Raw genomic sequence first — 14705 nt, 5'->3', positions numbered from 1 at the left:
TGGATGAACCACGCCCGGCCGCCTTTGTCTCCCCAGTGGCGATGTTCACACACCACACCAGTTACTCGTTTGTGGCTGAGTCGACCTAGGGGAGGTCCAGGACCGGTTCAAATACCGTAATCGTCACCGGTGGTGGCCGTGAGCGGGAATCGAACTCGGGTCGCCGGGTTCGTAGCGCAACGCGCTAACCACTACACTACAATGCGTTACGCTTCCACATGCGCGGGTCACGTGACAGATTTGACGTCACAGATCACTTGCCGTGCAATAAAATATATGCATTATTGAGCCCCCCCTCCCCCCCCCAAAAAAATAAGTGTATTTTAAAATGTTTGCATGGTGTACAGTCTGGAAAGTACCCATATGGCAAATTTAAAGTTTGTTACATGTCGGGAAGTACGCTAAACATTTTGAACACACACACATAATCACAACTTTTCCTTTTAGATATATGGAGATATCATCCATTATCACAGATTATTGTATACGGTAAATAATCGAAAACACAAATTAGGCACGGGCACGCAAGTACAACGACCTTGTTTCATCAAACCCTATACATTTATTAACATCATACAATTTTTTGTTTGTTTATGATTGAAAAACCAAAACGGTGGCAGGCTTGCGGTCAAGATGAAGAAGCACTGCCCTGGTCACATCCACCCTCCCTCCCGTCTCGCCCTCGGTCCTCCCTCTTACCCCATCATGGCCTCCAGAGCCCTTCCAGCTGCATCTCCTCTGCAAGGCCCCCTGAGGTTTCAAACGTGCGGACACATTCAAGGAGGCCCCCGGTGCTACAATCCACCGAGCACTTGCGCGTGAGCCGATTTCATCGCTCCATCTCCGCAGTGGGACGATTCCCCGTTTGGGCGTGTTCTCGCCCTTGTATGTCAGTACGGATGTTGAACTTCTTTAGCACCGTACGTAGCCAACCGCTCTAATCGGAGGTGCGGGGGGAAGGGCAACAAACTAAACACGAGAAGCAGTTCTCAAGAAAAGGCTGCCTGCTACTCCATCGTTATCCTCGATGACCGGCCGGCCCATTCATTTCTATGTTCTCTGAACGCTGCGGTGGCTATGAGATGTTATCTCCCCCACCTGGTATGCAGGAGGTCGTGGGTACGATCGCGACTGTGGCGCGCACTGTATATTTGGAGTTTCTATGTCTCTCTCTCGCACTCCGTGGCCACGTGGACTTTTCTCTGGGGCATCCGGGTTTTTCCCTCAACGTTTAGACACACGTTTACATTCTTTGACTGCTATACTTTGCCACAAAAGCCACTTAGTTATGCTATCATTTGTGGCCAAGTCAAATCGCGAGGAGAGCTCATAGCCCAGTGGACTTTACCTGGTAAAAAATAATCAAAAACTCATGTGTTCCTTTTTCTGTCTTTCTCGGCACATTTGATTACATAATTTTCAGCCTTTTTTCCATATTATTAGTTTATGTCCACATTTCTGATCTGTGTCATAGCAAATAATGCACACACTAAATGCGGTACACGCGAAGTCTTGCAAGTTTCACATTTATTCATACAATACATAGAAGCCGTATACAAATGTTTCAAAATCATACTGGACTGACATGAGGTTTATAATGGTTGCGGGTAACGATCGGGGTGGAACCGTCGATTAATGTCGATACGTGAGCTCAAGAGACATGCATCGCATCAAGAATGAATGTTATTTTTGTACATATTTTAAATAATGGGGGTTCATACATCATCCATGCAACCACTGGAGGTGCTACAATTCACTGCAACGCCGAAAAAAGAATTCGTTCTTGAATCGAATTACAGAATCACTTTCAGGTAGGAAGGGGAATTTAATCCACAGCTATAAAAAAAAATTCATGCGTTGAGATCTTACATCATAAAAGCATGTTTATACTTTCAACATGTGTACTATAAGTCAGGGGCGGAGCCAGGGTTTTGACTTTGGGGGGGGGCTGACTTCAATATTCTGAGATATCCAGTGTTTATGTTTTCCAATGGGCGACACAAATGCATAAAACAAATTTTATTGGATTTGAACGCGGAGTTTATTAATAGGTCGGAGCCGCTGATGTGGCTAATAAGTTCGATAAGTTCGAAAGGCTGCCGCTCAAGCAGCCTCCAGGGCAGCACAAGGTGGCAGCCTGCAGGGCAGCACAAGGTGGCAGCACAAGGTGGCAGCCTGCAGGGCAGCACACAAAGTGGCAGCCTGCAGGGCAGCACACAAGGTGGCAGCCTGCAGGACAGCACAAGGTGGCAGCCTGCAGGGCAGCACAAGGTGGCAGCCTACAGGACAGCACAAGGTGGCAGCCTGCAGCATTTTGCAGCAGCAGGATATCCGGTTATCCCGATTACCGACTTTCCCAAAATTTCAGGGGTAGCTGAGCCCCCCCCCCCCCAGCTCCCCCCCCTGTGGCTCCGCCCCTGATTGATTGATTGCTTCTGTGGACAGGTGTCTTTTATACAGGTAACAAGCTGAGATTAGGAGCACTCCCTTTAAGAGTGTGCTCCTACTCTCAGCTCGTCACCTGTATAAAAGACACCTGGGAGCCAGAAATCTTTGTGATTGAGAGGGGGTCAAATACTTATTTCCCTCATTAAAATGCAAATCAATTTATAACATTTTTGACATGCATTTTTCTGGATTTTTTTGTTGTTATTCTGTCTCTCACTGTTCAAATAAACCTACCATTAAAATTATAGACTGATCATTTCTTTGTCAGTGGGCAAACGTACAAAATCAGCAGGGGATCAAATACTTTTTTCCCTCACTGCATAAATCGGCCATGCAAGGAACAGATTTTCCAAAGATTTACCGCAATGCTACAAACTAAACGCAGCTCACATTTCCGGCGAACAATGATGTATCGGTGTGCGAGAATATCACAGATAAGTTTATTTCTTCCATCGCCCCCCCCCATTTTCATTCTGTTATGATATCTCAGCCGTAATAGAAGCACGGCAGATTTTATAGTCTCGGGCGAGCGAAAAATAAATGAGAATTTTAACGCAACAGACAGCGAGGGGATTCGGGAGCATATGTCTTGGACCCCTCCCTCCACGCAACCACTGCTGACACGAAACAATGCAGAATTTGCTTCATCAGAGACTACGGTGCGTCTGGCCTCGTGCTGCAAACATCCACACCGTGGGGGAATTGACGGCTGGAGGGAAATAAGTTGCAGAAACAACCTGCCCCAGATCCGTCACCGCACGTGATCCTCGCGATTCATTATAGATAAAAAGTCCAGGACGGCCATCGTGAACCGCGCTTGGAGTTCACATTTCAAATATAACTTAGGGGCCGGCCATAAATGACGTCACGCGATTTTTGACGATTTTTGACCCCCCCCCCCTACCTCGTCACACGGCGTCACAAAAAGTCAGACCCCCCCCCCCTCAAATATAGCGCCAGAAAGCTCTGCCCCCCCCCCAAAAAATATATATAAAACATGCTTCAAATCGCTTTAAACTATTGTCATTGTAGTGCGTATTTAATGTAGCGCTGCACTCTGATGTTGTATGAGAAAACATTTATTAAAAAGTCTATTTAATTAAGTTGTCCCACCTGATGACGATTGCTTGTGTTGCGATCAAAACGTCGTGATCTATTATTTTTCTACCTACGTGACTTTACCGAAAGAACCAAATAGTATTATTTTTTTTTACCAGGATAAGGCCCAATGGGCTGTACAGCTCTTTTTTGGAAGTGAGCTGGCCACAAATGATAGCTCAACGATGTGGATTATCACGTGGAAATCTATAGCAAGCAAATGTGGAGGGAAAAACTGGAGGACCCGGAGAAAACCTCACGCGCGACCACGGGGAGAGAGACATGCAAACTCCAAATATACAGCAGCAGGCATCAGGGTCTGGATCGAACCCACGACCTCCTGTATACCAGGCGAGGCAGTTAACATCTCCTAGCCACCGTGGCGCCCAACTCTGCCCACCACTACTCAAGTAGCCCTCACCCTTTGCCCACATCATGGGTCAAGCATGAGGCCAGAAATGTTTAAACCGGGGACAAAAATCCCAAGTTTATCAAATTTCTTCGGGACACCGGGAATAGACTTTTTCAAACCGAGACTCACCATCATCATCAACCATGATCAATCCACTGCTGGATAAAGGCCTCCACCCAAACCACCTTCACAGCCTCTCGCGAACCTGCGGTGTAACGCTCCGCCTGGCACCTTGACACGAAAACAGTGGCCCCGGGCAAACCCAGGACGAGTGGCAGCTTCGCCCGATGGCACCTCCCTCCCTAGGCCTTCTGCTTGCTCGCCTCCGCCGCTCCGACGCTGGTCACGGCGAAGAGGCGAAGCCCCGAGTAGAAGACCTCGTAGCGGTGCTTCCACATGATGTAGCAGGTGAGCAGGCACACGATGGCGAGCAGGAGGTTGAGGGCGACCTGCAGGAGCAGGAACGCCTTGAGGCTGCCCGTCACGTCGGAGCAGTCGCTGACGCCCGCGTAGCGCACGACCCGCGCGATAGGGTCCCTGGGGTCGACGCGGCACTCGCACGTGCCGCTGCGCGCGTTGAGCTGGCAGCTGTAGCGCGTGAGCTGCGTGTAGTGGTGCCCGCAGAAGGACACGGCCAGCAGGCTCAGCGCCATACCCAGCACGCACAGGAGGAAGTACGTGATCTGGCCACGGCGGTTGAGAAGAGAGGTAGGGGAGGAAGGGAGGATGAAGTACGCACAATACGGTGGAGCGATCCAAGCAGCTGTCACGTGTCGCGAGCGCCCAGGATAAATGCCAGGTCCAGCAGCGGAAACGTACATAATTGTGCATAAAGAAGAGAGTTTTCAAATCAGTGCGTATTACCTGCCATGACATGGATCAGACATTGATGAAACAAGTTGAACAAATATTAAAAAGTGTACGAAGAAATGTGGAGAAGTGCATGATTGAAATTGCACCGAGACAGAAAGAGGAACATATGCATTAGTGAACATATGCATAGCCTAGATAAATAGAGGCAGGTTAGTGAAATTTCTCTCTTAATTGTAAATTTAAAAAAAAATCTACATTAGATGTAAAACATACACCTACACACTTAATATACACACACAGAACATGTAATATAAGTGCATTAATGTATCCCATGAGACATAGTGTTGATTCAAATGTGTGTATGTCTGTTCCACGCTCCGCATAAAACATTGATTACATTTTGATAGATGACGTTCAATTGAATCAACGCTCTCTTGTCACGTCAGACGTGTTAACCAATCATCAGGCGCGTGTAGCATGTAACAACCTCATAAGTATTTGAATATAGAATATTGGACTACGGTTCAGTGGCATAGCGTGCTTCGTTTGGGGGCCCTGCTACTAAAAATTACATTGGGGTGTGGGGGCATGTCTAGTTTAACCCCCCTAATCCCAGCCAAACGCCCGGGGCCTGTCTGGCCCCGTGGGTGCTGCTGTAGTTACACCACCTGCGCACTCTACAGCGACCCCGCTTCTTGGGTTTGGGAAAACCAATCGGGTTTCGTGTCAAAGCGCGGTTTTCGTGCGTACTTTTGTGCAGAACTGTAGCGAAGTGTCCTCCTCCGCCTTGTAGTTCACGCACAGCACGACCAGTCCAATGATGGCGACGATGCAGACCTGCACAGATAGAGAGAGGATCGAGGCGGGGGGGGGCGGTGATTGAGCACAGCCCGTTCGGCAAGAACGCCGCGTGCCCCATCTGGGATTTGCCGAGCGTCCGTCGTTCATCCGTGGCAAACCCCGCCGTCTGGAGCACCATCGCCCCGCTCAAGGTTAGCAGCGTTCGATCTCCACCGAGTTCTAGGAGGCACTCGAGGGCGACGAGCCTCGTGTCGCCTGGCTCTCAGGTAACACCGAGCTTGACTCCACACCTCAGGTTATTTGTCCGTGAATTGTTGTGCGTGTTATAAATTGCATCGTTTATTATTATTATTTGTATCTCCCAATGTACACTCAACATCCCCGACCTGGAATTTGGAATTTCCCAACTTAAACGCACATCACCTGCTCTGAAGTTATTATGGCATATGGGCAAGGTATACAGAGGCCAGGTGATGCAGATTTAAAAAAAAATGGGACATCCATATGGCCTTAATGTTCTGGGATGGGGCAGAGTGCGGTTAGAACGTTGTTTTAGCAGTATAATTGTAAAGCGCTTCAATTGTAATTAAGTTTAGCAGGCTAACAAACGGAGGGAACCCAATTTGAATGCAATTACAATGAATTACCGCGCGGTCTCGTTTTGGCTGCCAGATGTGGTATAAATGTCTCCTGCAAATTGGTCCTCAGGACTCATTTACACGTGACCGCACACACAGTTGTCTCTAATCGCAGTTGAATCTCGTCCAAACTGAGATGGGAAACCAGATTAAATGTAAATGCTTCCTCCCATTAATGCAACACCTGGTGATAAAATAGCCATCAAAGGTTCGGGCGAATGGTTTGTTCTTTGCCCGTTTCCACACCCCCGTTCTCCTTAACGATGTTATTTTTTTTTCCTGCTCTGTCCCAATGACTCATAATAAGAGTGAATTGTTCGATAAGCCGTCAGTCACTCTCATTGGCCCACATAAAGACATTGTAAGCACATTAAAGCAATGGCACATGTTACTGTACGTTGAACTTCTTTCGCACCGTGCGTAGCCAACCGTGCTAATCGGAGGTGCGGGGACTGACAGCAGGCGAAGTGTCTGGTCTGGGCACGCGTACAGCGAGTCCCTTGACGCGTGCTGCCGGCGCTTTAACCGAGTGCTTGGTGATCAGAGGCGCTGAGCTGAGTATCACAGGCAGCATATTGGAACGTCTCAAGTGAAGACATTATCAAACCTTGAATATATATTAGTTTATGTTGCAATGCGTACAGTATTTGATTACGTAAAGGGTCGTCTGCTAAATATCTACTAAAATTTATCGTTAATTTAATAAACTGTTCATCTGTAAAAGGCTCTGTGCATATATATTTAAGGACCCATTGCCACAACATCGCCATTAGAATTTAAAATGACTCGAGGTGTCATCTTTAGAGGGACAAATACATAATTGGATGTTTTTACCAACTTAAAGTTGTTGGTACAAATGGAGTTTTGGCATCTCGAGTATGGCACCAACAAGTATAATATTTGGCCTGTGCCCATGTTCATGTGGTGAGTGGAGATTTTTGAGAGTTTTGTGAATGAATACATTTATTACGTAATTTAAAATGTGCATTTTAATGGATTTAATAATACGATTATGCAGCTGCACGCTTTAAATCTTGTTTGTAATAAGACGGTTTTGGAGATTCTTTAAAATGAAGTCTGCGAGTCAATAATGATTTTAATTGTAAAACACTGATTATAAATGAACATATTTATGCATGGCATGGGTACTGTGTTGTGAAGAAAATTAATATTGTAACACGCATAGTTTAATTGTTGAGTTGAACAACTCCAGACTGCTATTGTGATTAATGCACAGAGCAGCGAGTGTTCAAACATAGGCCGAACACATTTGAACCTACTAATAATTTGTTATCAATGCTTTTTTAATTATACATCATCACCCCTTGTGAATATTAAGTTGCCTGCCAACACAAAAGGTTAAACACTCAACTGGATTACATTTTTTAAAAAAAATATCTCTGGCAAATCCATTAGCAACACACACAAACACATTTTAAACAATAACTTTAAACGTCATCATTCTCTATGATAAAAAAAAAATCAACCTGAATCCGCCTGATCTCATCTGGTCTCGGAGGGGTTGGAGCCTGGCTCCGACTCGGATGGCTGACCGCCAGTGTGCACACCTCGTGATGTGCCGTGCGTGGGGGCTGCATGCTGGCCGGTTCGATAGCGGCACAATAACGGATCCTTGAATCCACGTGTAGTGTGCTCAAGGTCGAACAACGGGTTCAGCCTGCAGGTGATTGCGTGCATTGAGTATTTAAATTGAATCCATCTGCACCGTTGGCTACGTACGGCGCGAAAGAAGTTCAGCGTACAATACGTCTGTGCGGAGTGCTGAGAGTGTTCGGTATCCCTTCATATTCGCGTGCGTGTTTGCTCTGGGTGCTCCGGTTTACTCCCCCAACACATGAAGCCGAAAAAAACCTCTCCGATGGCAATGACCAAGCTTCACCAGTGCGGCAGGACCCTTCTGAACAAGAGTCTTGAGACTCCGTGAGGCATTCGTGGATAAATAAGGGACAGCGTCATGTATGGAATTATCTGAACTGTGGCTCTATTCCACGAAACCACAATTCTTTAGCAGCATTGTCATGATTATTTTACCAGTTTAAAATTATACCCCCACCCCTTCCCCCAGAACGAATTTGTCACGTAAATCTACGCTCAAATATCATACTTGTTATTGGTAAACTCCCAAGCAGCCGCGCTGCTCATGACAACTGTTAGACGCAAACATCAGGCGTTTACACACTTCTCCAAATTAGCCCACGGGCAAAAGTATATCCAGATAGCCGCGTGCCCGGCTCAGTCCATTATTAAACCACCAGGATTGATTGCACTAACGCCACGTGCTGCGAAGTGTCAGGGGCAATGACCAGCCTTACAAGTGGGCTGGCTCCTCTTGTTGCTTGTGGTCAAAATAGAAGCGGGTCTTGCCGTGAGTTTGCAAGTAGAGAACGAGTGAGATCATGTACGCCGTGTTAAGAGAATGAAGAGCCGGTGAAGATAATCCCTCCCTGGCTTCGATCTTCCGTGAAGCCTATGGGGGGGAGGGGAGGCAGAGCCCCTAAACCGCATCCCCACACGAACCGTGGCACAAATGGGAAATTAAAAAAAAACTCTCCAACTGAGCGGTTTCGGTCACCCAGATAAAAACCATGAAACATTTCACGACTCAATGCCCGATTCATAAATACAAAGGAGGCATCATCACAGCGATTACACCACTCCGTTACTCCTGACCCAATGATCTGGCTCAACCTCCTCAATGTAACGTTAGAGCTGTTGCTCGACACCCGATGAGCACGGTTGGCTACGCACGGTGCAAAAGAAGTTCAACATATATACGTAGAATAACAGCAAAAAATTAAAGACAAAAATCCCCCGTGTAGCCTTAACAAACTGTTGGGGCAAGTGCTGTTAGCGAGCACCTGTGAAGGCCGGCACGGCACACGAGGGGGTGGGTGGCCAGCACCACGCCCGGCCGCCTTTGTCTCCCCAGTGGCGATGTTCACACGCCGCACCAGGTACACATTCTCTCACACGTGCACACACTCATACATATACAGACGCGTGCACGCAGCCTTTTTTTAATACATACACACATTTATCATACTCTCTCGTCCCTACATACACACGCATCGAGACTCTGACACTCTCCCACACTCCTCTCTCTCGTCCCTACATACACACACATCGAGACTCTCACACTCTCCCACACTCCTCTCTCTCGTCCCTACATACACACACATCGAGACTCTAACACTCTCCCACACGTGAACACACGCAGACTCTCTCTCACACACACTGACAGACTCGCACACGAACTCACGCACACAGAAAGGGTAGCATATGAAATGTCCTCTGCTAAATTGCTGTCCCCCACCAATCCACGCAAACACACGCTCTCGAACATCAAATACACGCACGTACCAACTCTCTCAAAGACACACAACAACAACCGCCATTCGCCACTAAGTGGCGGTGACGTCACCACGTCGCTTGTGCCAGGCTAGGTGCACGTTGAGGCTACGTGAAGCGTCGAACGTCCGCTGGCAGGAGGTCACGGGGCAGACCCAGCGGGTGCCACGGGTCGACTGAGATGAGTGGCCGATGCACCACCTGTGCCCCCTATACACACACACATCACCTATACACACACACACCGCCTATACACACACACACCGCCTATACACACACACCGCATACACACACACACCGCCTATACACACACACCGCCTATACACACACACACCGCCTATACACACACACTACCTATACACACACCACCTATACACATACACACCGCCTATACACACACACCACCTATACACACACACCGCCTATACACACACACCACCTATACACACACCACCTATATACACACACACACCGCCTATATACACACACACCGCCTATACACACACCACCTATATACACACACACCACCTATATACACACACACCACCTATACACACACACCACCTATACACACACCACCTATACACACACCACCTATACACACACACCACCTATATACACACCGCCTATACACACACCGCCTATATACACACACACACCACCTATATACACACACACCACCTATTCATAATAAAGGTTTTTGGGTTAGATCGAGTTAAAATAATAATAATAATGCGATCTAACCCAAAAACCTTTATTATGAATAATATTGGTCGCGAAAGCCTACGTGTTAAACTGACACACCACCTATACACACACCACCTATACACACACACCGCCTATACACACACACCGCCTATACACACACACCACCACCAAGCTAAGTTGAACCCGTGGCTGGGAATTGAACTTCAAGTGGCCAAGTTCGGAGTGCAATTCATTCACCGCTGCAACACCAAAGACACAGATACCCCGTATAGCCTTAACGAACTATTGGGGCAAGTGTTGTTAGCGAGCACCTGTGAATGCCGGCACGGTACACGAGGGGGTGCTCCCACACCGAGACACACTTTGTCTCACACACAGAGACACACGTTCCCTTGCACACACACGCATATCGACACAAAGACAACGATCCCCGTATAGACATACCGTACTGTATAAAAGGTTGCAGCAAGTAAATTTAGATAGCCCCTATTGAGGCCCGCACTGCGCACGAACACACACACAGAAGCGTGAGAGAGTGAGCGAGTGAGAGAGTGGGTGAAAGTGAATGACAGAGTGAGTGAGAAAGTGAGTGGGTGAGAAAGTAAGTGGGTGAAAGAGTTAATGAGACAGTGAGTGTATTAGAGAGTGAGTGGGTGAGAGAGTGGGTGAGAGGGTGAGTGAGTGGGTGAGAGAGTGGGTGAAAGAGTGAATGACAGAAAGAGTGTGTGAGAGAGTGAGTGGGTGAGAAAGTGAGTGGGTGAAAGAGTTAATGAGACAGTGAGTGTATTAAAGAGTGGGTGAGAGAGTGAGTGAGTGGGTGAGAGAGTGAGTGAGTGGGTGAGAGAGTGGGTGAAAGAGTGAATGACAGAGTGAGTGAGTGGGTGAGAAAGTGAGTGAGTGCGTGAAAGAGTTAATGAGACAGTGAGAGTATTAGAGAGTGAGTGGGTGAGAGAGTGAGTGGGTGAGAGAGTGAGTGGGTGAGAGAGTGAGTGAGTGGGTGAGAGAGTGAGCGAGTGAGAGAAAGAGTGAATGACAGAGAGAGTGTGTGAGAGAGTGAGTGGGTGAGAAAGCGAGTGAGTGGGTGAAAGAGTTAATGAGTCAATGAGTGTATTAGATAGTGAGTGGGTGAGAGAGTGAGTGGGTGAGAGTGTGAGTGTGTGAGAGAGTGAGTGTATTAGAGAGTGAGAGAGTGAGTGGGTGAGAGAGTGAGTGGGTGAGAGAGTGAGTGGGTGAGAGAGGGAGTGCATGAGACATTGAGTGATAGAGTGAATGAGGGAGTGAGTGAGGGAGTGTGTGAGAGAGTGAGTGAGTGGGTGGGTGAGAGAGTGGGTGAGAGAGTGAGTGGATGAGAGAGTAAGTGTGTGAGTGAGTGTGTGAGTGTGTGAGCGAGTGAGCGAGAGAGTGAGTGGGTGAGAGAGAGGGAGTGTGTGAGTGTGTGAGCGAGTGAGCGAGAGAGTGAGTGGGTGAGAGAGGGAGTGAGTGAATGTGTGAGAGAGTGAGCGAGAGAGTGAGTGTGTGAGAGAGTGAGCGAGTGAAAGAGTGAGTGGATGAGAGAGTGAGTGGGTGAGAGAGTAAGTGTGTGAGTTTGTGAGCGAGTGAAAGAGTGAGTGAGCGAGTGTGTGAGTGTGTGAGAGAGTGAGTGGGTGAGAGAGTGAGTGGATGAGAGAGTGAGTGGGTGAGAGAGTAAGTGTGTGAGTTTGTGAGTGTGTGAGAGAGCGAGAGAGTGAGTGAGAGAGTGGATGAGAGAGTGAGTGGGTGAGAGAGGGAGTGTGTGAGAGAGTAAGTGTGTGAGTGAGTGTGTGAGTGTGTGAGTGAGTGTGTGAGTGAGTGTGTGAGAGAGTGAGTGTGTGAGTGAGTGAGCGAGAGAGGGAGTGTGTGAGTGAGTGTGTGAGAGAGTGAGCGAGAGAGTGAGTGGGTGAGAGAGGGAGTGAGTGTGTGAGCGAGAGAGTGAGTGGGTGAGAGAGTGTGTGAGTGAGTGTGTGAGTGTGTGAGTGAGTGTGTGAGTGAGTGTGTGAGTGTGTGAGTGAGTGTGTGAGTGTGTGAGTGAGTGTGTGAGTAAGTGTGTGAGTGAGTGCGTGAGTGAGTGAGTGAGCGAGAGAGTGAGCGAGAGAGTGAGTGAGAGAATGAGTGTGTGAGTGTGTGTGTGAGAGAGTAAGTGAGTGTGTGAGTGTGTGAGAGAGTGAGTGAGAGAGTGAGTGAGATAATGCGCGTGCGGTATTACGGGGATGCCGGCCCAGTGCGGAGCATCCCTGGTCGCCAGAGGAGCCACACCGAGCATCACGAAGGCCACCACCGCGATGGACACTCCGAACAGCAGCTGCAGGATCGCGGCGAACAGCGGGAAGCGGCACCCACAGCACTTGTACAGCTTCTCCTCTTCCTCCTGCTGCTGCTCCTGCACTTCCACACGTGTCCCGGAGCCCTGTGCACCGCTGGGTGAAGTATAACCTTGTTGCTGGGGGGGTCCCTTGTTGCGATCGCCACGAGCAGTGGACGGCTCAAGGCCCCCACCCGGAGCCGAGGGGCTGCTGGGCTGAGTCCCCACGACTCCTCGCTCCTTGCCCTTGGAATTGGACATCTTTGTTCGTGACAATCTCCTCCAACCCCGCTGGAGATGCGCTTCAACCTTGCTTGGCTTTGTTGTTGTGGTTGGTGGTGGTTGTTGTTGTTGTTGCTACGCGCTTGCTTGCTACTCCGCTCTGACTTTCACGCGCGGACAAAAAGCCAACTCGACACGGCTAAAAATTCCAAAACTAAAATTCCAACTTTTTTTTGGGGGGGGGGGGTGGGGGGGAGAGGTGGTGGGGGCTGTAGGGAGGGAGAGAATGTCCGCGAAGTGGAACACAGCAGCTTCCCAGACGCGGAGGCTGGCTGCTGGATCGGTCGAAAGCCTCGATGCCGGGCTTCTTCTGGCTGTGAGAGAGAGAGGAGGAGGAGGCCGGGCAGAAAATGCGACAGGAGCGGCGCTGCCGAGCGGATAGGCGACAAATTTTGCGGCTGGATTGTTGACAAGCCCCAATCGCGTCGGCGTGGAGAGAGTCACCATGGGAGGGAATGAGGAGACGGCCACGAGTGAGAGCAGAGATGATGGAAGGGGGAGGGAAAAGAGAAGGATGGGGGGTTGGGGGTTGCCTTACCACGGAATGTTTTCGCATTACGTGTTTCCCATATGCGGCGAGTGAGCCAGCCCAGAGCCTCTGGCGCAAAGACATTGGATATGACAGGGGTTGCTGGAGGCGTCAAAGTCTGCACTCGTCTGCAATGGGTGTGAGGTTTAATATAAACCCCATGACGCTGTCGTGGTGCAATGGTTGCTTTAAACACGCTGAGGTTGCAACCTCGTGGTTGCTTGTTCGATCTCCAGGCTCGGCATTTTAAACAGTGGGCAAGTTTCCTAACTCCCCCCCCCACCCCCGAAACGGCCATCCTTCCCCAGCCTCTGTCCAGCCATCAGTGTGTGCGTTTCCTTGTAGTCGCTGCTACGTGCCACGACGTGTTACTTGCCTCGCCTCCGTAGAACATGCGAGCTCACTGTTTTTATCTCTCTCTCTCTAAAGCAGTGGCTCTTCGCTAATTGTGTCAGAGGTGGAGTCACTTTTTTGCCGATAGGACATCATCATCAGCGCGAGGGCCGCCACACATTCTAAACCATCGGGGTTTGACAGCACGTTTTGTTTACGTGGCAAACATTGCTAATTGGCTGTGTCGGGTGGTGGCTGGTTTAACGACACATTTATATTTACGCGATCTCACCCAAACCAAAAAAAACCTAACTCTTATGGATAATATTGTTCGCGAAAGCCTACTGTGTGTTAAAATGATGGGATGTGTTGTCACGTGTTGCTGTATTGTCGGGGGCCGCACTCAAGGCCACGGGGCCCCCCGCGCGCCTGGCAAAGGAAGAACGCCGCTCCAGAGAGGTCGTGATCCGATGCACTCGCAATGAGACATAAGCTGCGTAAAATCCACGTTGAATTTTGTTTTACATGGGACAGAGCGTTCACGTCGACTCGACTGGACACCTTCATCCAGCAGTGGATAGGTCATGGCGAAATTAATGATCATTTGAGTGTGATCGGGACGACAAAAGGGCATTGTGAAACCTGAGATCTCAACTTGCATGCAATTCACACCACACTTTTTTGTTTCTGAGCAGTTAATCATTTAGCCACACCTTTGAGCAACAGCGCTCCCTTTCCTGCGGGGTACAATACCATCGATTCCAACGCGTGCAGCCGCCCACGCAGAGGGACCGTTCACAGTTTAAAATGCAGCCTCAAGACAACGTGTCAAATATATCATCGTGCTTTTATGAATTCAGTTGCGAGCCCGTTGAGATTCTCATTTTTGTTTGGGAAAGACGGAGCGCAAAGTCATTGGAAATATATTCGTTACTTTCCCAGGCGTAGGTAACGTTT

At 48.8% G+C, this 14705-nt stretch overlaps 1 protein-coding gene across 1 annotated transcript; it reads right to left on the bottom strand.

The window, feature by feature from the left end:
• Nucleotides 1-1510: 1510 nt before the first annotated feature.
• Nucleotides 1511-13708, bottom strand: LOC116949357 (sarcospan-like). The gene is made up of 3 exons (XM_032966582.2): nt 12509-13708; nt 5522-5608; nt 1511-4641 (listed from the first exon to the last, which is right to left on the bottom strand). Exons 1-3 carry the CDS (start codon nt 12863-12865, stop codon nt 4261-4263), a joined length of 825 nt encoding a protein of 274 aa, XP_032822473.1. The 5' UTR covers nt 12866-13708; the 3' UTR covers nt 1511-4260.
• Nucleotides 13709-14705: the final 997 nt, after the last annotated feature.

Source organism: Petromyzon marinus, chromosome 36 (assembly GCF_048934315.1).
Source record: "Petromyzon marinus isolate PM22_M1 ecotype Great Lakes invasive population chromosome 36, UKy_Petmar_22M1.pri1.0, whole genome shotgun sequence".
NCBI classification, from domain to species: domain Eukaryota; kingdom Metazoa; phylum Chordata; class Hyperoartia; order Petromyzontiformes; family Petromyzontidae; genus Petromyzon; species Petromyzon marinus.
Note: the sequence above shows the minus strand (reverse complement) of the source record. Positions and strands in the feature narration are given on the sequence as shown.